The sequence below is a fragment of the Penicillium odoratum genome (assembly GCF_028828045.1).
Source record: "Penicillium odoratum strain IBT 22623 chromosome Unknown utg000001l_segment0_segment0, whole genome shotgun sequence".
NCBI lineage: Eukaryota > Fungi > Ascomycota > Eurotiomycetes > Eurotiales > Aspergillaceae > Penicillium > Penicillium odoratum.
Window position 1 is genome coordinate 3944872 of NW_026643143.1, and position 27827 is coordinate 3972698.

Here is a 27827-nt window from a genome sequence, read left to right on the forward strand (position 1 = left end):
TCTTTCTTCTTCCCCCTGTCTCTTTCTTTCTCCTGTCTCTTTCTTTCTCCTGTCTCACCTTCTTGTATCTCACCTTCTCACTTTTCATCTCACGTCTTCTTTTCACCGCTCATTTCCGTCTTCCACCGGCCTGTGCAATATTCAGTTTCAAGAGTTTTTTTCATTTGGTGAGTCAAGTGCCTTATTATCCATACCTTGGTATCCGCTCTAACCTCGCGGCCGAAGTCATCATGGAGGCCCATGATGAGGACTTTGCGGGTTTTCTGCAGACATGAAAGAAGACAATATGCAGAAGAATCCATGGCTTCAGCCTCTGAGATCCAGGAAGCTGATAGACAGCCTCGTCGGCCAGGCTCGTCTTGTTGGTCTGGATGATGAGCTAATCGGTACTTTCCGCATCGACAAGAAGGATCCGGGAATCACATGGAACCTTTCATTTTTCCACGATTACGAGTACCCGTTCATCGAACTTGAAGCCCAAATTCGAAATGCTAAAGAAGATGGTCAATTCAACAGTCATTGGCCGTCTCAAGAAGCATCTTTCAAAATCTACCGTGATAACATCAAAGGCTTCGAGGCTAAGAAAGTAATTATGGACAACAGCAGTGACAAGGTATAGTCAGAGGCATTTTTTCTTTTTATTATTAAAACCAATCCTTATATCATAGGTTCCTGGTCTTCTCCATGAACTTGCCAGAAGTGAACGTCTACGATTCGATCACTCCTGAGAACTTGGTCCAGTACGAAAATCGGGTCAAAAAGGATGGATCCATGAACAAAGCAGAGTTTTCGGTCTTCCAGAAGTTCCAGAGGCTCCGGGGTCCGATTGGGTGTGTTCAAAGGTCACCTGGAACAGGCAAGACGTACACACTGGAGAGACGTGTGTTGCCTTCCCTTCTCTATTCCAAGAAGGATGTGGACCCAGATGAAATTCCCGAGGAGCCTGATCGCACTAAGATCCCCGTTGCAAAGCGCACTCACCCTGCCCGGCATCTAGTTCTTCTGATTGCTCCGACGAACCCCGCCGCCGACCATCTTGCCTAGTCACTGAATGATATCATCGAGAGCCACTCAGATGAGTTTAGCAGTGGGAAGCCTAAAGTCGTCCGGGTTTATCTTATTCATGCAGAAAAGGATTCATACTGCAAACCTGATGCAGATCTCCATTCCGTCGATGAAGCGATGGTGACCAATGCAGATGTCGAGCAAGCTGTGAAGACTGAGATGGTCTACAAGTTGTTCATGGATTACTACACCGAGAACAAGCCTAGTCGTCAAGGAACTAGAAGCTCAGATTCGCGCGTCACATTGTACGAGTTGAGTCTTGGCCGTCAGATCATTGAGTTCGCTAAGAATGACGCGCGGTGGCGCCCATGGCTCATGCAGCGCGATCAATTGGCGAAGGGAGACCTCGATAGTCAGCAGAAGCCAGACTATGTAGCGTATGGAAAAAACATACTACAACAAGTGCTTGCGGACGCAGACATCGTTGTCTGTACGTTGTTCTCGGCAGGTCAGAACATTATCCGCGAAGTGATCAGGCCTGACGCTATTTTCGTTGACGAAGCCGCTATGACGAAGGAAACCGACTTTTGGCCATTGTACACGTACTACACATCTGTTCCACTGTTGCTCTTCGGTGATCATCATCAACTGCAGTCGATGATCAGGAGTAAACCGGAAGAAAATCAGTTCTACAGGAAAATGCGACTGTCGCCGTTCGCACGCTTCGTATATGCCGGCTTACTCGTGGAGGTTCTTCTTGAACAGCACCGCATGGCGCCTGACATCTCTGCTATCGTGAATCGAATCTTCTAGGATAATGAACTGCGTGATGCAACTAAAGTGACTCTGGAGCACAATGAATTGGCTCAAAAATGCTTGAGTGGAACCAAACTGACCGCATCTCCTGTAACTCGAATGCCGTTTTTGTGGATGTTCGCAATGCGATTCCCGGGAAGACTGGGTACTCTATCTTCGACAGCTTGTTTGCCGAACAGGGGATGTCCCTCTGCCGAGCATTGCTTCGAAAACCCTTGACCCGAAGGACATCACAATCTTGACTCCCTATGAAGCTCAGTACCGCCTATATCAGCGGTTGTTGGTCCAGGCTCATGTGCAATCTCCACAGCTTGGATTTAATCACGTCGATGTGCGCAAAGTCAATTCGTTCCAGGGCCAGGAAAGCTCAGTAGTGATCTTTGATGTAGCGTTCACAGATAAGCTCGGTTTCATGTCCATTCCGAACAGATGGAATGTGGCGCTCAGCCGAGCTCGGAACGCATTGTACGTCCTCTGTGACCGTTCAGGCATCGGCAAAAAGGGCAAACGTGTGTATTGCATCGCCGAGCTAATCAGAATCGTCGATAAAAAGAAGCTGTGGGTCAAATCGCAGCAGGAGCTAATCATCAAGGGGAAGCGCGGTGCTCAACTTGCAAAGGAACAAGAGGAATGGAAAAAAATTGCCGAAGCCGATGCAATGGTATCCGCCTTTAAAGCGACGACAACAAGCGCCTTGGAGAAATTCCTGTTCGGTTCATCCAGGAATGATCTTCATTAGGGCGAGGTCTCTGAGTTTGTGACCTGACGGGAGGATGTGGAGGAAGAGGAGGTTGAAATTAAAAAAAAAAAAAGTAAAGATTAACCAATACAAAAGCAAAAAAAAAAAAAAAAAAAAAAAACCACACAACGTCCAAAGTCACTGCTAGCCAAAATAGAGAGCCGTGCACAACTGCCTGTCAGCGTTTCTGTTACAACTCCGAAAATCTCCTTAGTCATAAGCTCAAAAGTTCTCAATCAGATTGGATCTGATCAGATAACGGGAACGGCTTTCCCCCGGGGGAAATTATTCCCCTCCAGCTTGGGCGCTTTAGCCTTCTTGGGAGGGTGAGATTGATGGTGGGATGTTTCCGGTCTAAGCCGATGGAGGAGTGGATTATTCTGGTTCTGCTGATACCTGTTGCGACCTGGAGGGAGCCATTGCGGACGAGTATTAGAAGGGTGACTTATTAGTCATTAGGAGGATAAGAGGTGGGTCGATCTTCAATGCATGATCTATATTAACAAGTTGGCCTCGCGAAAAATGAGGAGAGTAAAGTACATAAGGTCCATATTAGGAGCATTTATTGAGCCTTCCGGTTTTTCTTGCCCTTGGCTTTGGGCTTTGCTGATTGCACTGACTGTGCTAGCTGCACCTTGGGTTCATGGCCACAGTCGGCAGTCTCGCTGACAACCTGCGTCACGGCTGCGACAGTAGACCCAAAGTCCACGCCGCTGACAAACTGTTCGCTCAGGAATTCAAGTCCTGCAACGAAGATGCACAGAACACTGGCAATACAGTAATGGCTGATGGTCATGCCAATATCCAGCCAGGAACCCTCGTCACGCACCAGGTAGAAGAAGTTCAGCGTCATCACGTCGGAAATGGACATAACCACCATGAACAAGGCACTTGGCCCGACTTCCAGTCGGCGGTTAAGAATGCCAAGATTGGCGCTGATAATGGCAAAGGGGATCAGGATTTGGAAGAGGAGGAGCGCGCCTTGGCTGAAAGGCGCGAAGACTGGGATGAGTCGGCGAACACTCTCTAGAGTGAATGTAGAGAGGGAGGCCACATTTCCCGTACTGAAGAACGCTGACTGCAGTAGGAAAAAGAAAAACAATGCCACACGGGCATCGGAGACGGTTAGGGCGCGGTAGTGGTATGTCCGGCCGTCGACTGTGGTTGTGGCGGTAGAGCCGGATTTCGATGTAGCCACTGATCCATTAGCTGCTTTCAATCCGGTGTGAACATAGATGGCATGCTCAAGGCGAACCCAGGTAAGCAGAGTCATGCAGAAAACGAAGTAGAACAAGCCCTCCCATGAAATAGTGAGAATGATAAAGGCGGGTGAGAAAGTCAAAAAGATGACTACAAGGCGGTGCAAATAGTGGCTATTAGGGTAGAGCCGGTGGATGAATGGTAGTGCAACAGAAGAAGCTATATGCTGATTAGTCCCGTCTATGACCATCGAATGGACCCAAGTGCTGGACTTACCTAGCACACCCCATCCAACGACTTGATTACCAAGAGGCAGACCTTGGCGAGCCTGGAGAAAAGAGACACTTGATCGAGTGACAAGCAATGCGAGGAGAACCAAGCCAACCTGAAAGCCCAAGATGATTCGCGAGCCAAGGGTACTAATTGCTGCGTGGCCTTGATGAACAGCGCTGCTTTTTCCAAGGATAGAATCCTCGAACATCAAGTATAAAACGCCAGTAAAGAACATCAGAAGACCGCCATAGGTGCTAGAATAAACATTAGCAATGGATGAAGTACTCGATCTGCGAACATGCTCACATAGTATCGATATCTTCCATTTTACTGACGGGCAGGATAGGAAAAATGCTCATCATAGAGCAGCCGAGGACCCATGCCGCAGTCAAAACGACATGGTTGCGAATGAATCCGAACCCGTACGCCAAAGGCCAAAGGGCACCCAAGACAAAGCAGATTGTTAATATTTCCCGGTAGAAATAGGCTTGGACCTGTATATGTGTCAGCGTATGGCCATTGCTAGAGCAGGAATCATCAAGGTCGACATACGAGTGCCTCCAAAACACCAAGGAATGCTAGGAATTGCAATCCAAAGCTTACGTAGCCACTGAATGAGCGGACATGGCCAAGAACAATTTCACGACCGGCAATGAGAGCTTTCCTGCGAGCAAAGACTTCTTCCCAGAAGTATACAGGGAAAAATCCATAAAAGTGATAGCGCCATGACGAGCCCTGGTACAAGAACACAGAGAACAAGGCGACTAGAATGGACGAGAAGAACGAGATACTAGCCGTCGTCCGGTGGGAGTCCGATGTTCCATGCAGTACATGCAAGTCAATCACGGTGGTCAGAGAATAGGCAATCCAACCCAGATATCCGAGAGTGACAATGTTGCGCAGAAACAGCCAGTCATAGGTCTGTAGATAGCGTAGACCTTCAAGACCGAGAACCAGCAGTTCAGAAGATAGAACAATCGAATCCTCATAGTCACCCTTAGCGATAAGCGCCTCCATGTTTGCGAAACGGCCTTCAATTGAAGTTTCACCGTCTCCTGAAAGAGGTTGGAAGGGCACATAGCGGAGCAAGGCTTCTCTCTTTTGCTGCTCCTTGACCTGATACATCTCTAGCACTCCCCGTGTGTTCGCAAGAGCGGCTAATGCCTTCTCTTCGGGGCTTCCATCGATATAGTTCAATGGCAGCTGACCCACAGAGTTGACTGGATAGTCAACTCCCACGAGGTAAGCCATGAGAGCGGCAACGTCGGCCTGTGCTACATCATGACGTCGAACTTGGTCAAATCCCCAATCCGATGAGAACCCGTCCTCGTGTCCGGTCAATTCCCCCGGGGTAATAGCTAGCGGCTTCGCGACACCAGAGCCCCACGCAACAAGAGGGGTGCGCGTATTATCCGGGTGACCATCACCGTGGCTGCCCAAGTCGCTCATGCCATGGTCCGCGGTGAAGATGAACGCAGTTTTGTCATCCGCATAGAACTCTTCCACCAGTTTTGTCACTGCTTGCACACCGCGATCGACAAGCTTGATGTTGCTCAGGTATTCCTTAGAGTACGGTCGGAATGCGTGACCAGTGGTATCCAATCCCAGCAAGTGGAGGAAGAAAACTACCTTGTCCTCACGCAGCTTCCGGTCCAGCTCTAGGTCGCTCTTAGCAGACTCAAAGAGCGCATGCACTTTGTCAAATACCCAGGTATCCAAGTGTGATGCATCCACACTGAAGTCCTCCTCCTCTTCGCCGTAGGTATCCGCATAGACTCGACCTGGTTCCGCACCCTCCTTGAACATTGGCAGGATATCAGGGCTGCCCCAGCTCCATGTGTGCCGACTCCGATTAAACACGCTGTCGAAGTTGACTGGGTTCATCTTCCAGCCTGTTGTGACTGCCGAGACATCCTCATACAGACCTGCAATTAGCGCAACATGTCCCGGTCGAGACTCGGTAGGGACGCGGGTGTGGGAGACGCCAAAGGTTCCATGCGAAAGGACCTTGGACCGAATGAATGGAGATAACCGGATCAATTCATCGGTTGGTTCGGCGTCGTTCTCGGGGGAGGGGTCGGGGAAGGCCTGGAAGGCCTTGTCGGCACGCAAGCCATCGGCGACAAAGAGGACCAATCGTTGAGCTGGAGCACTGGCGCCGTTGGATCGGTCGACACCATATGATCGCATACCACTCACAATAGGGCTGACGAAGTAGATATCGAAAATCGAATATGTATAGATCAGGTGGAAGACCACCGCTAGGGCGAGGAACCCAACGCGGCCTAGACGCGCCATGATCTATCGATCCTCACCTCTCACAGGAGGTGACCTGACTTGATAGATGAAAGAGTGAAATTAAGCCCCTGATTAGAAAGAAAGAAAACAAAAAAGAAAAAAAAAGGAATAAGGCAATTATAAAAAGGAGGTCATCACGGACATGGAGCAATTAACCACATATCGGATTGGCGGGTAACTTGCGGGACGGGCGGTGAAGCACCAATCACGAGTCTCTAATTGTGCACGGCTGTGTTTACTCTAACTCCTTGCTACTGTTGTACATTGGTTTATGGATTGTTTCCTTGTTTATATCAGTTCAAATGCATGAATCGCTCACAGACTCCAGTCCTTAACTCCAACGAATTCAGGTTTATATGCTTTCCAGGGTTACATACGTGATGCCGTACTGGACCGGCGCTTGGTGAGGGCATCTATCACCCGAGTATAGAACTTCGGCGCCTGTTCCCGCTCGAACGTAATATGATCGATCAGAAAGTCGGGAAGAATATCAACAAGCTCTCGATCACGACTGGCATCCAATAGAGGCAGGTATTCAAACACTGCCTTTTCATACTCCGCACTAGGCACTTTAGGAATGGCCAACTTGAAATGCAGCGCTGAGAAATAATTAGCACGAAGTATATCTGCATTGAAAGAGTTAGGGATGACTCACTTCCGTTGACTCCTGTCTGAATACAATCGTACAAATGATCAGCTTCACGATCCTTCACACCTCGAACGATCAAGCCAGTCAAGTCGCTATATAGATCTTCCTTTAGCTGTGCGATCTGTGCCGCCTGCGCTGCCTCGGCGTTGGCAGCTGCTACTGCACGATTCGCAGGACCACCCTTGATGGCACTGCCAGGAACCTTGACAGTATTTTCCAAGCTTGCGGCCGTATTGCGAGCGGCAGCGAGCTTAGTTTGCAAAGCTTTGATCTCAGTTTGGCTAGCAGCGAGTTGAGCACGAGACTCTTCCGCCTGGGACTGAAGTCGGGAAATTTCGTTGTCGCGTTCCTTGACTTGCTTTTGGAGTGCACGACTCTGTTGCCCAAGAGCTCGCTGTGCTTCCAGTTCGAGTTTGAGAGAAGCGACGAGCTCATTTGAAGCTACAATGCATTAGTTCAAAGACTAGCATTTGAATATTCTTGGGTAGAGAACATACCCGTTGTGATAGTGTCACACTGTTTGCGCAGCTTCTCCATGTTCGTGCTGGCCTCTACGACCCCAATCTCGCGTAGATTGCGATACTTGGATTCCAGGGCATCATGCTTCTTGGTGAGATCACCAATTCTACGTCTCAACTCCGGATCTCCACCTTGCTCGGCATCGCCTGACTTGCGTTTACGAGGAGACGTTTCTAGTATGTTCCGTACTGAGGAGAGCCGAGACCGTATGTTCTTCACAGCGGGAAAAGGCGCATGCAAAGGGGGTGCTTCTTCATGGAGTATAGACTCATCTATAACCTCTGGAGCCGGTTCGTCGTTCTGAACTGGATCGGCCGCTTGCGCTTCTTTCTGTCGCCGTTGAACTGCGCGAGGACGGGGGCTGGGTTCGGGTTCATCCTTGGATTCCTGAGCAGTAGTCTGCTTGGAACCAGACGGTGTATACTCGAATCCGCCATCCGTGATAACTTGCTTTGCCGCGCTAGTCGTACGCGCTGTTCGACGAGTCGGCGCAGGCTTAGCGGCCCTTTTCGAACGGGTTGTTTTAGTCTCCCTTGACACCATGGGGTCCTCATTTTCTTGTTCATAATTGTGTTCATCGACTGTGTTGTGCGTAACCTCTTCCAATTGTGTCTCTGGGGCTTCAGAGGTGCGACTGCTGCCGCGTGGTCGTCCTCGGCGACTGGTTTTCTTAGTCTCGAGAGCCTCCTCTTGTGTAGCTGTAGCAGAATTTCTCTTCTTAGCTTGGGCTGTTGGCTTAGACTCGGTCTCAATATCGTTCGATGTACGCGGTCGGCCTCGTCGTTTCTTGGCAGGAGGTTCATCGCGCAATTGCTGCGCAGGGGCGCTCTCACTTTCTGTCACCTGCATCAGATCCTCATCGTCTGATCCGGTAAGTCCAGAAAGTTTCGTCGGAGCCTTTCTTTTCGGCATGGTGCGTAATTATAGGGCTTTTGGCGGTGTAAATCACTATGGAAGTGTTACGCGCAGCGCGATTATCAACAACTTCTCCGCCTTGGACATGTGACATTCCGAGCCACAGATCGTCCGCGCCACAACCCGATTCATCTTGGTCATCTTGGGGAAGTTCTGTCCCCCCGTACTCAGTCTAATCCATTTTCGTTGTCGCATTCTTGATACCCGCATATTTGCAAGTGTTTCGCCATGTCTCCGCAAGGCGACCGAGGCGGTATCCCTTGGGTACGGTTCGTCCAAGAACTGGGGATGATGCTAGTTACGGTGAGTACCTGATGTCGAAGCCCGGGGGTTAAGGGTCCATAAATACCCGCCATCTGCAAGACCGCAAATTTCTAACAATATGTCCAGGGCATGGTCGCATACGGTGGCGTCAAATTAGTTTTGAATCATCTTACACCTCCGGACCCAGAGAATCAGAAGAAGGAGGAACAACGGCAGAAGTCAGCGGCCATTTTGCGCAAATTATACGGAGACGATGAATCAAAGGGTGGTGTCCGAAAAAGCGAGCTCGTTCTCAACCAATATGAACAAGCGATTGCCGCGGAACTTGTCGACCCGAAAGATATTCCTGTTCGGTGGGATGACATTGCGGGCCTCGATGATATTATCAAGGACCTCAAACAGTCCGTGATTTGGCCATTGATGTACCCGAAATTGTTCGCCGCCAACCCAGCAACTCTCCGAAGCGCACCGTCTGGTGTTATCCTTGAGGGACCACCTGGCTGCGGAAAGACCATGATCGCTAAGGCGCTGGCGGCCGAAAGCGGGGCTTCTTTTATCAATTTGAATATCTCTACATTGACGGACAAGTGGTACGGAGAATCCAATAGGCTCGTTCGCGCAGTCTTTACCCTCGCGCGCAAGGTCCAGCCTTGCATTATCTTTATTGATGAAATCGACGCGCTTCTTGCGAAACGGTCCGAACGCGATCACGAAGCAAGTGGAATGGTGAAGGCGGAGTTTATGACACACTGGGATGGTCTCCAATCAGAGAGTTCGACTGAAGGACGCCAACGAATTGTTGTCTTCGGAGCCACCAACCGCAGCGACGCTATCGACAAGGCCTTTATTAGACGTCTGGGTGGTAAGCCCATCGAGGTGAGACCTCCAGATGCAAGGGGCCGTGCCATCCTTTTCAAAAAGCTTCTCAAGAACGATTTCGTGGATTGGGAGGACCTGGACCTTAAAGAGGAGAAGGAAGATTTGATTAAGATGGATATCAGCGAGTTATTACAGAAGCCGTTGATCCGCAGAACAGAAGGCTGGACCGGCAGCGATATCAAGGATGCATGTGTCAGAGCGGTTAATACCACCACACCTTACGAGACCATCGAGGCTATGCTGTCGACCGGCAAAGATTTGAACCAAATCGCCACAGAAGAGGTGCTGGAGCCCGTCCGCTTAAGCAATTTCTTCAAAGATGTGGAGTTCAAGTCTATCCCGGTGAAATTACCAGTTGCACCAGTCAAGACAGTCGAGGAGAAGGAGGATTGGTATACTGAATCTGAAACCGCCTCGACTGGAAACCACTCTATCCGACCAGAGTCTCCTGAGTGATGATATGTTCGATGTTCATCTAGACCCATATGGCTTTAATTTTCTGCTATCAACCCCGAGACGCAGCGCGAAGGATGGGGTGTTATTTCATGGGATTTTCTTAGAATTTTTTACTTACTGGTCCAGTGGATTGCAATTTCTATGGCAGGGCCGGTTTGTTCATAGAATTACTCCGATCTATTCTCTATACTAATTGGATCTGGGTTGCATGATAAAATACTAAAATAATCGTCTTATGACTATCGGGTATCGGATACGCACGGTGTGGTGAGAAGAGACAAGCAACGTCATGTTCTCTGTACTTCTGTGAGCGGCTAAGTCACCTGCCGATCATCTAACAGGATCTCCTGAAACTCACCCGAGCTTTTACGCTGTATTTTCTTTTCTTGTTCCTATGTCATTTTCCCTAAGCAAATGAATTCCAAACCAACTTGATTGTCATTGTTGCTTTTAGGTTGTGTCTGCTTCAAAGTCGGGGTTGTCCGTTGTGGGTCGTTATCGTCACGACAGCCACGCCTCAGTCTACCTCCTATCGCATCATTGAGCCACCACTCCTCACTCCACCACCCCCGCCTCCCTCACATTAGACAGCAAATCCTTAATATAAAAACCTTGGGCTATTGTGAGACGAATACCCTTTATCTGGTCGACTTGCCTCATTCTTGAGGCCACGAATGCGACACGGCGGGTGGATGACGAATGGGTCTCTCCTAGGAGACTACTGATGGCAATCACTGCCTTGGCAGCACCCACACCTTCAAAGGGAGCCTCTGACTCGCATCCTTGGAATCAGACCTACTCAGAACTCAATGACAGGAATGAGTTCCCAAAATAGCCTTGCCAATGGTTCCATTAGCTCCAATACCGTCGGCGCAAGCTCCACCTCTACCTCCGCGGTTCGATCGCGCCCTCGCCGCCTGGTCTCCTTCATGGACGATGAAGACGACACGTCCAGTTCAAACGGCAACTATGCCTACAATGAAGCTCCGACATTCACTTCGGGGTCGTCAACTACTTTTCTAACAGATGGAAACACTCGTTCTCGCGGCGCTACCCCCTCGCCGCTCTCATCCCGCGGAGCATCGCCCTTGCCCATGAGACATCCCTCCCGAGTCACCGAGTCAGTGTATCGCAGTCGCAATGAGCCTATATCGCTAGGCTGGAATGGATCGTCCAAGCCAGCAAGAGGAGGTACAGACTTCCTAGACTCCCCGTGGTCTTCTCTACAAAACCTGGCATCATCGGTTCTAGGGAGCAGCACTGGACGGAACACAGATAATTCGGCAAAGACACATACCCGCAGGAAACCGTCGCGATCGGACATATATACCAAGAGCATTCCCAGAACAACCCCCTCAGCATGGGGGCCATCCGCGCCCGCTACCCCGGATTTTGGAAGTGGGACCAAGGAGGAGCGACAGGCGCTAGTGCAGGCAAAGAAACGGGAAGCATTGCTGCTTGCAGACTCCGATTTAATATCAGGCCGCAATTTCCGGCATAAAAAACGCGACTCGGGTGATTATTCTGATCAGGTAATCGACCCAGATCACGACGAGGACGCGCTGGCGTATATCCATCATGTACAGGCATCGGATAGTATCACAGGCGTGACGATCAAATATGGTTGCCAAGCGGCTGTTTTTCGGAAAGCGAATGGTTTCTGGCCCAACGACAACATCCAGAGCAGGAAGACGGTTCTATTGCCGGTTGATGCGTGCACCGTGAAGGGCCGGCCCATTCGACAGGAGCATGTGGATCTTCTTGGTCCTGATTCTGAAGATGGAACCGGCAGCTGCATTGCGCCCGCCGCTGATTCGTCTGCAGTTGATTCTACCACTCCAGCAACAGAACGAAAGACTACCGGCCACTCAGAATCGGAAGTCAATAAGATCTGGAAACACGAGTCTTGGGTGAAAATAGAGGGATTTCCAGACGCCATCGAAATCGGACGTGTTCCACGAAGAGCACTAGGATTCTTCCCACGAACGCGTCGGAAATCTGTGTCTTACACTGATGCCGAGCCTCTATCTGTGATCTCGTCACAAGACCCAACCCGGTCTTCTTCCCCGTCTGGATCGTCCCAAGTTGATTCCTCCCAAGCCACACTTCCACGCGCCCGCCCGCGTGGTGGGGACCCGGCAAAACCCAGTGGCTCGCACCCAGTTCGCCCTAAGCATCGTCGTCAACGCAGCAGTCTTCATCTTTCTGGTACCGGCGTCGGTACTCTGGATCGCACATCAACTGCGCCCGGACCGGCTCTGGATGGACTTAGCAAATTCTTCTCACAACACATGCCCCAGTTAGCACCGCCCCCGGCACTCTCGGACCTACGAACACCTTCTTTTGGCTCCGAGTCCGTCACTTCTAACGCTTCAATGGGTCTAGAGAATCTAGGCGGGGCGCTGGAAGGATGGGTTCGCAAGGTGGCGACACGAGCTAAGGTCGGCTTCAATGACATGCAAGGTTCCCCGACCCTGTCAGCATCCGGCCGGGGTCGAAGTCCGGGGCTGTGGGGCATGAACGATTTAATTGAATTGGATGATGCTTCAGAGGATCGAAGGTCTCCCAGCGCCATTGGGATTTCAAGAAGAGCAGAACAAGACACATCCTCGTCTTCTTCTTCTTTCCGTCCCACAGCCTCTGCCTCCGCAACGAGCAGGCCTCGTGCGACTGGTTCGGGCTTCACTGCGTATGGCGAGAGAGCCAAGGATGACTGAGTTGTTTGGTTGAGGCTGCAAGCGTACATAATAGAAGCTCTTGTGTATGTGAACTGGTTGGATAGTTCGCAAATTTTGCATGTTCTCTTTTCCTTTCTACTCCAAATCTGTTGATTCATCATGAGCGGCTTGGTGTTTTCTTTTTTTCTACCCTTCGCATTCCTATCACCCCATCTCGATTGAGTTGCTTTGTAGCCTTGGTTGTTATATCAGGGAATTGTTAAATATACCGCGGTCTTTGGCTAACTTATTCCAAAGTCGTAATATTAAGATATGTACTCTACTGTGGTTAAAAATATGATGCTAGAGCCTCAGTTGCATTTAGTTCGTATACTTCCAATGTTGATTAATTGCTAAGGGGCTTCACTATTTGCATTCATTCATCAGTGTTTCTTTCCAACTTCACTTAATGTCAAGAAGACCACCTGGTTCTCTCCAGATGTCTCTAAAATCCACAAGCCACATGATTATAATCTCCAAGAATGTGTATTGTATTGCTCAAATCAATCATCACCTAACTACCGTGCAATGTTGTTTATATAATCAATTCCCGCTACACGATAATCATCTGCTTCAACATAGCTCTCGTCCCGCGGAAGTCGAAAGACGAAGTTGCTGGCTTCGGATGAAAAACGAGGCCAGGTTGGAATGTTCGGAACTAGAAAAACTCAGCCAAGTGACTCTAGAAACGATGTAATTTTTCAGCAATCGGAAGTGCTTAATCTGGAACTTACTTCCATGGCCATTGGGTGTCAAATCTGCTGCAAAAGATGTCCACATCCGTGCGGCCATCTGTCCAAGTGCTAATCGACCAGGTAAATCTGCTCCCAAGGAGGTGATATTCTGGACTGGGTTGGCAAAGACGAAAGGAATCTGCATAGAAAAGTAAGCCAGTGAGTCTTTCTGTATACAAAGGGTCTAAGATGGTAAATCTGTACCTCGGCGAAATGCTGCACTCCAATTGTTGAGCTAGTGTTTACGGCAGCTACATCCCACCGATATGAGAAGACATTCTTCTCAAAACCGGACATGGTATGTGCCAGCATTCGACGTGGTGCTACCATGCACAGATCTCCAGCGATGGACTCATAGCGCTTATACTCATAACCGAGAGATGGCCAGGTAACATTCCCCCAGCCGTAGGGGCAGCCGATAGCAGATATGTTAGGGTAAAGGCTCAAAAGTTCAGTGGCTTCCGTGCTGGAAAGAACCCATCGTTTGGATGCTAGGAAATTTCGTTAGTTCTTGATAGTTCTGAGAGCATGTTGCATGTCAAGTACCATACTTACAGATAAGTTGTTTAATGGCTTCCTCATCTGTATTCACACCCGTGGTCCCGAAGCTTGTCCCTTCATCCGTGTTTGTACCTAGAAGAATAGGAACTTGGGTAATTTTGCCCTCGCGATAGCTTATTTGTGGATATTGTGTGATGAAGATACCATCGATAGTGGCAAACCACTCCAAACCAGCGTAGGCAATGCTGTAGAAAGTCTCATATGGGAGATCACGGAGACATTGGAGGGTATTAGTTTCATTCGAACATCCTGCTCGCTCGACAATGCCGTTGTACATCGGTTGGTGCCATTCGGTTCCGTTGTATGGGGGTCCAACCGCATTTCCAGAATCCATTATGGCTAGATAATGTGAGCTCAATGCCGGATCAGATAAAGAATTGGCTCCTACCAGCTCTGAAAAGCCCCTCGTTATCCCCGCCGTTGGTGACTAGATGATCTCCGACACTGTAAGCGCCTCTGTTGAACAGGTCAGTAGCCAAATTTTGAAATGTTCCTGGTATACTGACGCAGACTCGCCCCAGATAGTGATCTTGTCGGGATCACCGCCAAAGGCTTTGATATTATTTTTGACCCAGTGCATGGCAACACGCTGATCTCGAAGTGCAAGGTTGGTGTTTCCTTCAGCCTGAATCAATGAGGTCAATATGAACGTCCGGATTTCCAAAAAGAGTCGATCAACTCACCCGAACTTCCTCAGAGTCTAGGAAGCCAAAAGCAGCGAGTCGATAGTTGATCGACACACCAAGCACAGGCTTGCCATTCTCTGCACTCTGTTGGATTATGTAGCTCATATTGTATCTAGCCACAGTTAGTCACAAATAATCCACTGCTATTTATGTAAAATCACCTCACCTCGGGTCTGCAGTAGAACCTTGTTGCCATCCACCTCCAAAGATCCAAAGCAGAACCGGCAGTAATTCGTCACTATCAGATTGGGGCCTGATAACGTTGAGGTTTAGACAATTCTCATTCAGCCGAACAAAGCCCTGTTTGATTAAATTTGTGGTATCCGACCCATATCCTGGACATTCATACCCATACTCAGTCGCGTTGTAGTATATTTCACCGGCCCGAGGCTTAATTCCGGCTGCAGAGAGATCAAATGCACCAGAGTCACTGTCTTTGGACGTGTATTCGGTCTTCAGTTCCGCAGGAGTAAAACGGACTGGCTCGTTGGAGAATTTGAGACCCAGGAACACAATCTGGTTAAACTCAGAGATGGTGCGACCAACAAATATCGTTTTATTGTGTGCATTGCCGGAAGTAAGTGTAGCCGTTGGTGGTTTGTTGGAATGTGTCTTCGTAGAAAACGGGTTGCAACACACCAACGAAGCGAGGAATAGCCATACAGCCAAGGGAAGCATGTTGGTGGACTTCATACCACTTGAATAATTACTTCTTTGGCATGAGTATTTCGCGACGAAAGGGGGGATTGTTAACAAACTTACCTTAGCGGCCCACCATGGCCTATCAACCCCCAATTGGACTCGATCGGAAGACCATCGTATGCAAGCCAGTGATATTCTCCGAAGAAACTGCGTTCAAAAATTGCCTCTTGAATATTGAATTATTCAATTCAAGGTTGGTGGGCAGAATAATCCGTCTTGAAAATATAAAAGCGCTCATAGGTGGGAAAATTGTGGGGAATCCGGGGTAAATAGAGCGGGGATGAGAGTTCTTGAAAGAAGAATTGTACTATTGAAAGACCCTGAGAGCCGAAATAGTTTGGAAAGGTCAAACATTTGTGGATAGGTAAAAGTAAAGATGGAGGACGCGATCTATAAAACACCTGTGGCTGGGGCCGATGTCTGGCCTGATAAATTAGGATTTAAGGCATAGTCCAGCCAACCTGCTTTTCAGGCAATAAAGGAAAAATCAGGCACCATGTGGACTCTGGAGTTATAGATTGACTACCCAAGGAGATCGACTCTGTTGCCAATTGACCTCTTCGCGGGTGCTTTTTTCAATTTGCAAACCGTCAACGTCGGAGCACCGAGGATACAGAGTTGCTGGAAGGAACTCTGTTACCATTTTAGGATTGGTGGAATCTCTGTCTTCATCATGTTCCTGACTAGCCTTTTTAGCCTTTGCCTTTGTACCAGGGAATGTTTGATTGCTCATTTTCGCAATAGTCTCTGCAAGTGATTTCCGCAGACTGGGTTCAGTGAAAGCTTCCATGTCCATGGCAATTGCCGGGCCGGGAAAGGTGCGTTTAAGACGACCTAAGGTCGTTATCACTTCCTTGTTGCGGGGAGACAGTTCGAATGACTTTATATGTATCGTATCGTCCTGTCGACTGAAGAGAATTCCTGCGTTCTGCTGGCGGACGTACAAAGGAAGAAAGCCACCTAAAGATGTGAGATACCATATAACCTAGCATTTACAAGATATGCTTACCTGCATCACACAAGGTTTCAAATGCTTCGAAAACGCGACTCTTGGTCACCTTGCCATAGAGCCCGAAGGTACAGTTCGTGTACAGAATCATGGTCATCGGATTGAGGTAATTTTGGGGGAAGAAATACATGATGGAACAGGAAAAGTAATGTCTCTGGGGATAGGCGGCTCGGTGAACCTGCAGAATCTGAAGAAACTGGAGAATCTGGCATCGTGATCGTGGTTGAAGAAGAATTTGATGAGAAGCTTGGGCTCTGGGATCTGGATCGTTTGAGAACGAAATTTAAAAAAGATTGGAAGGGTAGGAAAGTTGAAGTGTTGGAAGAAGAAAAGAAATTCTTTTGTTGATGTTTGTGCTTGCCACAGGCGACCCAGTTCAAAAACTGCCACCACCGCGTGTATTCAGTTGCCCAACATACTCAGACCCCCCTACTGGTATCCTTATTGAGTCCAAGAAGAAATCAGCCAACTTGCATGCTGCGCATCAGTTTATTTTCTTGGTTTGCTATAGAGGATCAATATTCTTCCTACATACTCGGATTTCCTATACCACTTCAATCCAGAATTTTGAGCGAACGGCTACGCGTCTTAGGAACTACTATGAACAAGATAATAAAGATTTTAACAGTATGAATCTAAATTGGATTAATTATCGGTGGGCTGATCAAAAATCTACACCAGAATTCATGCTATGCCAGAGTTGGGGGCTATTTCTGATCTAGATTAGATTCCTCTGATAGTTGAAGAAACCAACTTGCTATCGGCGATGATAGAAAAATACGAATGCCAATATGCACATCACATTAAGGTAAGCGTGGTTGAAGAGATTGCTTATGAGATGAGAGAGCACGGCCCGCTTCCAGGTGCTATCTATATCTGAGATCTGACTGCCTTCTGAACACTTCGACCATCACAGAGGCTCTTTCCCACCACCTCCCCTACCAGCATGCAACTCGCCATCGTATTTGCCGCCGGCACAGTCGGTAGCACACTCGCATCTGCCACCCTCAGCCCTTTCACGCCATACACCCGCCCGCTCTGATCCACAACGCCGCCTTTCTCGCGATCAGCCATTCGGCACGAACCGCAGAAATGGTAAGTCGTCGAATATTGAGCTTGTATATAACCATCCAACATCACGTCGTCGGCTACAACTTGCGAAGTGATGCCCAACGGAGCTGTGAGTACGGTTTGCATGGCGGGCGACGTGAGCACGGCGTATGCAGTGCGCACAACTTCTCGCGCCAGAGCTCGATCGCGCGGGGTACTCAGGTAATTAGGACGTACTAGCGGCATCTGGTTCGAGTCTTTGGAGCGGATCTCCACCGTGCCGAGTGAAGTGGGCTTATTGATGTTACATCCTATTCCCACAACATGACCTGTCTCTGTGCCCCCCAAGCTCCTGTGTGGCTGGCCTCCTCGTGGTGTGGACGGGTCCGTCGACTGGGTGAAGAGATACGAGAAACAAACCATCTGCAAGTCAACCGCACCGGGATTCAGCGACGACGACCATCGCGCTTGCATCTGCAAGGAATAATCCGTGTCCGTGTAAGCACCAGGTCGTGGCCGCGCGACCAGTGGGATACATGGATGGTCGCTAAGATTAAATCCCACTGGCAGCTCGACCAAAGGCGCAATTCCATGTCGTCGAAGTAGCTCCGTTGGACCGACACCCGAGCGTTGCAAGATAGCTGGCGAAAATACTGCGCCCGCACAAAGGATGATTTCGTGGGTTGCGCGTATCTTGCGGCCGTCAGCAAGCACAACTGTCTCGGCCTTGCAGTCCTGGTCCTGGAAGAGCACTCGATCCACTAGCGAATCGGTCAAGATAGTAAGATTGGGGAAGCTTCGGGCCGGGCCGATGAAAGTGTCCGCTGCACTGACCCGGGTGGAGCCGCGACGACAGACGGGTGCGGGACCGACACCCTCCGCTCCCGTTACCTTCAGATCCGGGGTAAATTGGAAACCGCGAGATGCAGCGCCGTCGACGAAGGCAGCCTGAATCTTGCCTGCTTCGTCCATACTCGCTCGGGCAATGGGATGCGGTCCGCCTGTGCCTCGAAGAGGGTCGCCTTCGAGTCTTTCGTATACAGAGACTGAACTCTCGAAATCCCAGCCATCATTTCCTAACGCAACCCATTCCCTTGCATCGGCTTCTGTATGTCGCAAAAAAGTGCCTCCATTGATACTGCTCCCTCCGCCCATAACCTTTGCCTGCGGGACAATCATCCGCCCTCCGCCAGGCACGTCGACTTCAAGATTCCAGTCGATCTTGGGGTCAAAAATCGCGGATTGACCCACCATAGGGACCCGGCGGGCATCATGTACACCATAAGGTATGGAGGAAACATTGGCGGGAGACGTATCAATGTCAGGCCCGGCTTCGATCAGCAGGACGTTAAAGGCCCGGCTCTCGGCCACCCGACGGGCCACAACGCAGCCCGCCGAACCGGCGCCAACGATAATGTGGGTAAACTGGTCGGCCTGCATGGAACTACCGCCATCAATGATGGTTGGTTTTCTTTTCGTCGGTTCCCTGGGGTCTATGGGGTCTATGGGGTCTTTAGGGCTATACTTCTGGGGTACAGAGAGCGCTTATACCATGACCAACTCCTGATTGGCGGCCCCCGGAATCCGACTCCAAGGGGCAAGGCTAAATGCGTAAATGGCTAAACGGTTCGGATCGGCGAAGCCAAGGGAACAATGTCGGGGAAAAGGGAGGCTAAATGGCTGAAAGGCTTTGGACCTGCGGCTCGGGCAGGTTTACGGCAGTATCTTGTCAGCTTTCCCCGTGAATGATTGTATCCGGGGTCTGGGGTCCGGGGTCTGGAGTCTGGAGTCTGGAGCCGATTGGGTGGCGTGTGCTCCGAGGCGTCAGAATGTCCATACATATAAACAACCACCAATCCTCCTGCGATGTGATTTCACCTGAGTACTCTATCGTCCCTCGTCTATCTTCGCTTCCTTCAACCTCATTCTATTCCACAGATCGAAGTGGCAACCCGACGTGCGTGCCCTCACCATGGCCGTCCAACTGTGGAAACATTTGCCCGGAAAGGCACTCATGTTTCTCCTCAACCTCTTCACCGCTATTGCCCTCATCTTCGAGGGCTACAACCAGGGAGTTCTGGGTACCGTCAGTACGACGTCAGGCTTCATAGACATGGCCGGCATCGGGTCCAATGGTGTCGTGACCAACAGCACCAAACAGGGTGGTCTGCTGGCAGCGTACTATTTCGGTGCCATGTGGGCATGTTTCGCTGGAGGTACGAACAAATCACTTCAACATCCCTTTTTTGTTAGTTGTGCATTTCTAGATACTGATGAATGGGAACAGGGTGGGTGGGCGACAAGCTCGGCCGAAAAAAGGGCGTCTGGATCGGCTCACTCTTCTGCATGCTCGGCGCGGCGCTCATGTCCGCCAGTGAAAATAGTAACATGTTTATCTGCGCGCGGGTCATCGCAGGGATCGGCATCGGGTTCATCAACGCTATCGTTCCGCCGTGGGTGAGCGAGCTCTCTCAAGCACACGACCGCGGCTCCAACTTCTCGCTCGTCTTCGTCGCGAACTATGCTGGCATTGCGATTGCGTACTGGCTCAACTTCGGTATCAGGTCGTCCGAAGTGGAATTCCAATGGCGTTTCCCCCTGGCGTTTATGACGGTTCCCGTCTTGATTGTTATTCTTACTGTCTTCTTCCTGCCCGAGTCGCCGAGATGGCTGATGGCCAATAATCGCCGCGAGGAAGCGATCGCTATCCTGCGCAAGATCCGTGGTGACTTGGATCCCCGAGACCCTAAGCTTCTTACCGAAGTTGAGCAGCTCGAAGCAGTTGTCGAAGCATCGCACCACAAACGAAACAACTTTTTCAGTCTCGTCCTCGGCGGGCGCTACTCGGGAAAACTGCATCTTGGTCGACGCGTTGTCATGGGTCTGGCACTCCAGCAGATCCAGCAATGGACAGGTATCCTTGCCATTGCCACCTGGGCTGGTACACTGTTCAAGCTTGCCGGGTTCGATGCCTATAAGTCAGCCTGGCTGGCCGGTCTGGTCAACACCTTTGGTATCCTGGGAACCGCCTCTGCATCACTGGTGATCGACCGCATGGGCCGGATTAAATCCCTCATGATGTCTTTCGTCGCGCAGGGTATCGCCTTATTTCTTGTCGCCGCGCTTATCAAGGAGAGTGAGAATCACCAAGCCACCGATCCGGCCATGGCATCCAGCTTAGGTACCGCCGCAGCCGCGTTCGTCTTCATCTATCTCTGGTTCTTTACCATGTTTAACATCGTTCCATGCTGGATATATGGCACGGAAATTTGGCCGCAGGAAGTGCGCGCAAAAGGTTACTCGTTCACTATTCTGGGCTGGGCGATCGGGTGCGGAATGAACACTTTCGTGATCCCCATCATGCTAGACCACTTGGGATGGGCCACCTTCATCTTCTTTGGCTGTATGAACGTCCTCGCCATGCCACTCGTCTGGTTCTTCTATCCCGAGGTCGCCGGTAGATCACTCGAAGAGATCAACCTGCTGTTCACGAGCGAGAGTCTGCTTGTGTCCAAGAACATGGCAGAGTATCACCGGCGCATCAATGAGGCCGGTGGTAACATTGCCGTAGCTGCGCGAAGGCTTTTGGACGAGGTTGATGGCACTACGGATCTCGATCCAAGAAGGATTCTTGCGGCAAAGGGCGCGGAGGGCGAGAAGAACGAATTCGATCATGTAGAAGAGTCGCCAAGCAAAGTATAATGAAGATCTGCCTGACTGGGATCAATCGTCCGAAATGAGCATAATGCTGTTTGTTGGGCATTCAAGAAGTGGTTCGTTTGAAGTCGTGCTTGTATACCTTATGTTATATATGAGAATGATATTTGCTTTTGACATTTTCGTACTTTTATAGTACGTATTTGAGAGTTGTGAATAATTACGTTTCCGATTTGCCGTTTAGAGGCAAATTCTAACTGGTAGCGGGCCTGATTCTCGCTGAGAAGGGGATAACAGAGACCCAATGTATTGCCCGAGCCCCAGTGTATGTGTGTGTGTGAGAGAGAGAGAGAAATGCATTATACTCGAATATCAGCCACCGTGGGGGGCTCTTCCCGAGTCGACAACGGCCGTAACGGTCTGTCCTAGGCTACTTTCTTGTTATACATGCCCGAATGATCCCTCCAGTTGGTTTCCTGGCCTCGAGGTCCTGCATCCCACAGTCGAATCCCACAGTCGAATCCCACAGTCAAATGTCACAAATAGTCAAAAAAGTCAAATCCATCATAGTCATAGTCAAATCCAGCGCCCGTCGTAGCCCACAAGCTCACTGCGGACCCTTCGGCCAGCCAGCTTTTGCCCCTTTTCCATTTCCCACCCCCGAGCCCCAGTGTCTCTCTCTTTGCGATCCATAGAATCATCGTATTATGTAATGGTCAAAACCAGTGCATTTTTTTGTTCTATACTAACATAGTTTTGTAGAATATGTTTTCTTCTACTCTTCTCAGTTTGATGCTAAAACAGCTGGATGCTTCCAAGTACTCGCCCCACCATCAACCAACAAATCCTGCCCTGTATACCACCCACTTGCGCCATCACAGCACAAGTACAAGATAGCACCCTTCAATTCGTCCGGCATCCCAATCCGCCCAAACAAAGTTTCCTTCTCAAACTGGTCCACCAGCTGAGGTTGCTGCTCTTGCAATCCTCGCATCATATCCGTCATCATATACCCTGGACTCAGGGAATTGACTCGAATGCCATACGGCGCAAGTTCCATGGCCATGGGTTTCACAAGTCCCTTCACAGCCGCTTTGGATGCTGTATAGCAACTGATCTGCTGGGCGCTGGAGGCAATGTGCGTCGCGATACTGGCGACAAAGATGATTGTGCCAGTAGTAGGCTGCGTTGCTGGCTCGTCGCCGTGGATGGATTTGTACCGAGCGACCATGCTGTTTGCACAAGCCTGAGCCACGAGGAAGGAACCGGTAAAGTTGACGGCGAATGTGCGCTCGATATTCTTATCGGTCGTCTTGAGGAAGGGCTCATCCGTGACCACGCCCGCGGCATTGACATTGATATCAATTCGTCCAAACTGCGCTTCGATCTTCTCAATTGCGGCAGTGATCTCGGAACGTGAGGTGATTTCCGCGCGGTAATACTCCAATTTGATGTTGTGGTGGTCTCGCAAAGCGAGAAGATCGGGGGAAGGCTCTTGGAGGATGTCTAGCACGGCGAGATTACAGTTTGCGCTCGCCAGTGCAGTGGCAAATGTGAGACCTAAGCCGCGTGCTGCGCCGGTGATGACGGCGGTCTTGCCTTTGAGCGTGAACTGTAGATTATTAGCAAAAGCTAGGTATACAGTACATTGCGTTGACAGTTACTCACTAAGTTGGTTGCCATGGTGAAGAATTGGTGTGTATAAAAGTGCTGGTGAGTGAACAGCAGAATTACCTGAACTGAGTCTGGAGAAGAGGCTTAAGTATTGTAACGACGACCTTTGCTCATATAAGAAAAAGCCAGGCGGCTTGAGGGATATCAGGGCCGGCCCCAACATCCCCGCATTGCCGGTATCGCTATCCATAAAGATGATCCAATTTACATTGTAATAGGCCATTACCTGCTCTAAACGGGCATTCTTTGGTGGCTTAGACAATCTTCCAGCTTGTACGACGGTTAAACGCTTGAGCGGACGGCTAAATGGTCGAAAATTCGGCTAAATGGTTGGCGGAAGTTGCCCGGCGCTTAGTGTCTGGGGAAGAGTATAGAACAAGATGTGGGGTAATATTGGGGTAACCTCAAGTTCTTCCCTATTTAGGACGATTCTTGACCTCTGATAGCCTCTCTGAATACGCACGTCTTCGGAGGCAGCTATAAGTTGAATCATCTGGAGGGACGACCAATCAATCCCAGACTTCAGCTACTGTCCGAAAGACTTCCAGCACGGCAATACGATATACACGTAGCCCACAATGGCGCAGAGCCAATTCACCTGCCGCTGGGCTGCACTCTCCCTGTCTAATATCGCCTCCGTCTTCCTACCAGACCTGCTCCTCCCCCGGGAATCTTCTGCGTCCATCAAACATGAGCTCGTCTCAGTCAGTACGACCGGCGGCGCCTCTCGTGCAGCCGACTGGATGAAACAGAACAAAATCCCCAATGCCGAGTCCGTCACCGTCTACCACTCTTGGGAAGAAATGCTGGAAAAAGGAGACTTTGACGTCGTTTACATCTCCACGCCACACCCCTTGCACTACGCCCACGTAACAAAGGCCCTACAGTGCAAACGCAATGTGCTCGTCGAGAAACCAGCAACGATGAATCGCGCACAGTTCACTCAACTGTGCAAGCTAGCAAAAGAGGGAGACGTCGTGCTCATGGAAGCGATGTGGACGCGCTATCTCCCTGCTACGCTCTACTTCCAGAATGAGCTACTTCCGCGCATTGGCGATGTGAAACGCGTGTACGCTGAGTTCAGCTTTCCCATTGTGTCACCAGATTTGAGTCATGAAAGCCGGTTCCTCGATAAGGCGGCTGGAGCGGGAAGTTTGTTGGATCAGGGCGTATATGCATTGACGTGGGCTGATCTCGCGCTCAATGGCCTTGTATCCAGTCAAGATAAGACGCAGACTGAAGTTGTGCATGCGCATTCCATGCCGGTTTCGGGTGTATCTGGGGATGTGGACGATATCAACACCGTCATACTCAACAAATTTAAGACCAATGAGAGCGGCAGCAAGCAACAGGAGGCGGTCGCTATTGTCACGACGAGCATGACTCTTCCTGGCTCCAGCAAACCAGCTTTCTACCAACGGCTACAGGCCACGAAAGCAGCACCAACTGTACGTATCGAAGCCACCAAGGCCTCGGTTTCTATTCCATTCCCTCCTATCAGACCTCAGGAACTACATATTCAGTGGTATGACGAGGAGCATCTGGATGAAAATGGTATTGAGACGGAAGAGGTGGTCAAAAAGCCTGTGGAGAATGGTTGGGGCATCTGGTATCAGGCTGATGTTATCGCGGAAAGAGTGGCGAGAAGAAAGGAGGGCTCTCAGGGCATGGGCGAGGTTATTGGCGAGGAGGAGAGTGGAAGGGTGATTGGGTGGATGGACCGTGCTAGGGAGATGGCCGGCATTGTGTATGATGCGGCGCTTGAAGAGGTCTGAAATGGAGCTGTGTCAGGCTCAAACCTCAACTGTCGCGTCGACTACAATCATCTTATCTGTTAAGATTATTTTTCATATAGAGCTAGAGTTTTCTCAAATTATTCACATCCTTACTCAGAACTCTCAGTTTGCCATAATAATGCACAGTATTTCCCTCCTGCAATATGAGTTTCAGATAGGCTCGCACTTTTCACGTCGCGTAACCTCAAGCTGGATCTTAATTTGAAGACTCAAATTACTGAGCTGGCGCATTATGCCGAGTCCCATACACTAAAACAGAAAAGTAAAGCTAAGAATTGCCAGACATTATCCGGTACATATGCGAAGCACAATGACAGGCAAATAGCGAGAAGAGTGCAGCAGCCTGACAGCACTATGTCGAGGAGGCAGCATCGGCATAGGCGGATTGTTGCAATAGCGGATAAGGGGAACACGGCACAAAATACAAAGAAGCGTGCCAAGCAGGTGGTAGAGCAGAAGAGCATTGTAGCGTCTAGAGTACGATGGTGGCGTGTATTTGGAAGTTCAAACCCCTGCAACTTCTCAATAACTGGTGGCTTTTGTGAGTCAGTACCAGAATGGAATGGATTGTTTTTGGTCTATTTTTCGGTTTTTTTGATGACCTAAATGACTTCCAAACACTGAGATGGTTTCATTCTTGCAATACCTGGTGCAAAGCATCGAAAATCTAATCTAGCAACTCTCAGAAGCACTACACATAATATCACATTTAGATACACGTGTTTATTTTCAGTGAAACATGCATGTAAGCCACTATTTATATGATCACAAGCTATCCATCTTGGATCTGATTTCCGGTGCAGAGGTGCCTGATGGAGCGCGGGGTACAATCCCACTCGAGAGCCAGACACCTCAGACTGACAATTTCCAAGATTCATCCAATCCTCTCTCAGCACCGCACTCAGAGCTGATCATTACCCAGCTGCAAGAGCGGCATGCATTTCGCTCTACAAAATCTTTGTTGAGGATCAATAAATTCTACTTCGCGCAAGATACCAGCTAAATCTGACAAGAAGCCCAAGTATGCGGGTCACGCCAGATGAGGTGAGATAGTCCTCTAAATGCAGTCCCGCCAAGATTTCAATGTAGTACTAGCGGTATCTGCGGCCAGATCTGGACAGGCACTGGGTATACACATTGGGCTGGAAGCATGCCAATCACGTACTTTCGTAGGTGAACATACAAAAGGGATTGCCGGGTTCAGCCTGTCAAGATGCTCGTGCTGGTTCATGATTAATAGTCTACAACTTAAAACATTTCAAAATGATTGTTGACTTTGATCTCAGATCGGACTACGTTCAAATTATTAATGGCAAGAGTTCGCCTACATCGGCCACTCGGCATGGCTTGAACCCAGCTACCTTGGAGGAACTTCCAGAAGTACCGGTTGCAACACCAGAAGATCTGGACCGTGCCACTGATGCCGCGAAAGCTGCTTTCAAGATCTGGTCTACTACACCATATGAGGACCGAAAGAAGGCCGTGTTGGCTTACGCCGATGCTATTGAGCAATACAGCGATCAGTTCCGAGATCTCTTGATCACCGAACAAGGCAAGCCGGTGGGTCATCACCGTCCGATACTGCGTATGCTCCGTCCCTCTGATACTTCTTTGAACAGATTTTCCAGGCGACCATTGAGACCGAGAGCGCCATCAATTGGATTAGAGGAATGGCAAGCCTCCCACTGCTCGAAGACGTTATTGAAGATGATGAATCGAAGACCGTGATAACAAGATATGTTCCTATCGGCGTCGTCGGTGCTATCGTCCCTTGGAACTTTCCCCTGTTGCTTGCAACTGGAAAAATAGCGCCCGCTCTATTGACTGGCAACGTCATTATTGTGAAGCCTTCGTGAGTCCTTTTTGGTACAGCTATTCTAGTGATCTTATTTAATAAATTAAGCGCAGGCCATTTACTCCATACGGCGGTTTGAAGCTTGTCGAGTTGGCCCAGAAATTCTTTCCTCCGGGTGTTGTGCAGTCTTTGAGTGGTGATGATCACCTGGGACCCTGGATCACAAGCCACCCTGATATAGATAAGATCAGCTTCACTGGCTCAACCGCCACTGGAAAGAAAGTACTGCAGAGTGCTAGCCGCACGCTGAAGCGTGTGACTCTTGAGCTGTGTGTTAGACCCAGGCTTTATGCAAGATACCTTGACTGATAGATTATTAGCGGCGGTAATGATCCTGCCATTGTGTTCCCCGACGTCGATATAGAAAAGGTGGCCGAGAAGGTGAGGATACTCAAATGGCTGACATGGAGCGAAATTGGTATACGAAACTAATTTTGCAGGTCGCATTCTTTGCATTCTTGAACTCAGGGCAAATCTGCCTCAATTTGAAGCGTATTTATGTGCATAGCTCCATCTTCGAACAGTTTAAGGACGCCTTGGTCCGCCAGGTCAAGTCATACACTCTCGGCGATGGTTCCAAAGATGGAATCAGCCACGGGCCTCTTCAAAATAGCATGCAATACGCGCGTGTAAAGACATTTTTCGATGAAATCGAAAAGCAAGCCTGGAAGGTTGCCGTAGGGGGTCAGATTGAGCCCTCGACTGGATACATGGTCACTCCCACAATTATCGACCGACCGCCTGATAACTCCAGCATCGTAGTTGAAGAGCCATTTGGTGAGTTGGAGCTTTTATCGGTTTATATGCTCGCCTTTTCTAACCTCTTGCAGGCCCGATTGTGCCTCTTATGTCATGGGACGATGAGGCTGAAGTTATCGAACGTGCTAATAACTCTGATATGGGACTTGGCGCATCCATCTGGACTGCTGATCTGGACCGCGCAGCGCGAGTTGCACGTCAAATTCAAGCTGGTACAGTTTGGACTAATGATCACTTTAATCTCAGTCCCACCATTCCTTTTGGCGGTCATAAAGAGAGTGGCGTTGGTGTAGAGTGGGGTCTCAATGGGCTGAAAGGTTTTTGCAATGTGCAGACCCTTTTCTTGAAGAAGAGCGTCTGAGTTTAAACTCAGCGATAATCTTGGATGAACGAGGCAGTCTTAAGATATTTTCGATTATTTTGAACGCATCCCCAGTGCCTTTCCAAAATTGAAGATCATGCTTTGATTCTGAGTGAGCAGATATTTGATTGTGCTGCAAATCTGCCAATAGAACTTCTGATCTGAAGTGTTAGCGCTGTATGTACACAATCTGTCCCAGAATGGTATAGTGTTGATATTCATGCATAGACAGCGCATCGCCGGCGCTAAATCG

At 49.6% G+C, this 27827-nt stretch overlaps 10 protein-coding genes across 10 annotated transcripts; 6 read left to right on the forward strand and 4 right to left on the reverse strand.

The window, feature by feature from the left end:
- Positions 1-271: 271 nt before the first annotated feature.
- N7520_001515 (uncharacterized protein) lies at positions 272-2560 on the forward strand (the record flags this gene model as incomplete). Its single annotated transcript, XM_057135450.1, has 4 exons — positions 272-613; positions 742-996; positions 1045-1800; positions 1985-2560. 4 exons carry the CDS (start codon positions 272-274, stop codon positions 2558-2560), a joined length of 1929 nt encoding a protein of 642 aa, XP_057001386.1.
- A 562-nt stretch (positions 2561-3122) lies between these two features.
- Positions 3123-8411, reverse strand: N7520_001516 (mannose-ethanolamine phosphotransferase MCD4; the record flags this gene model as incomplete). The annotated part of the gene is made up of 8 exons (XM_057135451.1): positions 3123-3979; positions 4037-4287; positions 4340-4527; positions 4586-6334; positions 6651-6661; positions 6709-6930; positions 6987-7421; positions 7478-8411. The coding sequence occupies 8 exons, from the start codon at positions 8409-8411 to the stop codon at positions 3123-3125; spliced, it is 4647 nt and encodes a 1548-aa protein (XP_057001387.1).
- A 231-nt stretch (positions 8412-8642) lies between these two features.
- N7520_001517 (protein-degrading AAA family ATPase MSP1) lies at positions 8643-10013 on the forward strand (the record flags this gene model as incomplete). The annotated part of the gene is made up of 2 exons (XM_057135452.1): positions 8643-8717; positions 8805-10013. 2 exons carry the CDS (start codon positions 8643-8645, stop codon positions 10011-10013), a joined length of 1284 nt encoding a protein of 427 aa, XP_057001388.1.
- Positions 10014-10822: 809 nt separating this feature from the next.
- N7520_001518 (putative LysM domain protein) lies at positions 10823-12730 on the forward strand (the record flags this gene model as incomplete). Its single annotated transcript, XM_057135453.1, has 1 exon — positions 10823-12730. The coding sequence occupies one exon, from the start codon at positions 10823-10825 to the stop codon at positions 12728-12730; it is 1908 nt and encodes a 635-aa protein (XP_057001389.1).
- A 518-nt stretch (positions 12731-13248) lies between these two features.
- On the reverse strand, positions 13249-16519 carry N7520_001519 (putative triacylglycerol lipase (LipA); the record flags this gene model as incomplete). Its single annotated transcript, XM_057135454.1, has 12 exons — positions 13249-13388; positions 13465-13603; positions 13669-13955; positions 14020-14364; positions 14414-14481; positions 14532-14650; positions 14709-14823; positions 14878-14964; positions 15061-15408; positions 15474-15579; positions 16002-16373; positions 16423-16519. The coding sequence occupies 12 exons, from the start codon at positions 16517-16519 to the stop codon at positions 13249-13251; spliced, it is 2223 nt and encodes a 740-aa protein (XP_057001390.1).
- Positions 16520-17292: 773 nt separating this feature from the next.
- On the reverse strand, positions 17293-18912 carry N7520_001520 (GMC family oxidoreductase; the record flags this gene model as incomplete). The annotated part of the gene is made up of 1 exon (XM_057135455.1): positions 17293-18912. The coding sequence occupies one exon, from the start codon at positions 18910-18912 to the stop codon at positions 17293-17295; it is 1620 nt and encodes a 539-aa protein (XP_057001391.1).
- A 532-nt stretch (positions 18913-19444) lies between these two features.
- N7520_001521 (uncharacterized protein) lies at positions 19445-21174 on the forward strand (the record flags this gene model as incomplete). Its single annotated transcript, XM_057135456.1, has 2 exons — positions 19445-19688; positions 19760-21174. The coding sequence occupies 2 exons, from the start codon at positions 19445-19447 to the stop codon at positions 21172-21174; spliced, it is 1659 nt and encodes a 552-aa protein (XP_057001392.1).
- Positions 21175-21913: 739 nt separating this feature from the next.
- N7520_001522 (SDR family NAD(P)-dependent oxidoreductase) lies at positions 21914-22812 on the reverse strand (the record flags this gene model as incomplete). The annotated part of the gene is made up of 2 exons (XM_057135457.1): positions 21914-22741; positions 22798-22812. The coding sequence occupies 2 exons, from the start codon at positions 22810-22812 to the stop codon at positions 21914-21916; spliced, it is 843 nt and encodes a 280-aa protein (XP_057001393.1).
- A 569-nt stretch (positions 22813-23381) lies between these two features.
- N7520_001523 (Gfo/Idh/MocA family protein) lies at positions 23382-24578 on the forward strand (the record flags this gene model as incomplete). The annotated part of the gene is made up of 1 exon (XM_057135458.1): positions 23382-24578. The coding sequence occupies one exon, from the start codon at positions 23382-23384 to the stop codon at positions 24576-24578; it is 1197 nt and encodes a 398-aa protein (XP_057001394.1).
- Positions 24579-25862: 1284 nt separating this feature from the next.
- Positions 25863-27574, forward strand: N7520_001524 (aldehyde dehydrogenase family protein; the record flags this gene model as incomplete). The annotated part of the gene is made up of 6 exons (XM_057135459.1): positions 25863-26159; positions 26219-26451; positions 26508-26723; positions 26775-26835; positions 26895-27231; positions 27285-27574. 6 exons carry the CDS (start codon positions 25863-25865, stop codon positions 27572-27574), a joined length of 1434 nt encoding a protein of 477 aa, XP_057001395.1.
- Between the last annotated feature and the right edge of the window lie 253 nt (positions 27575-27827).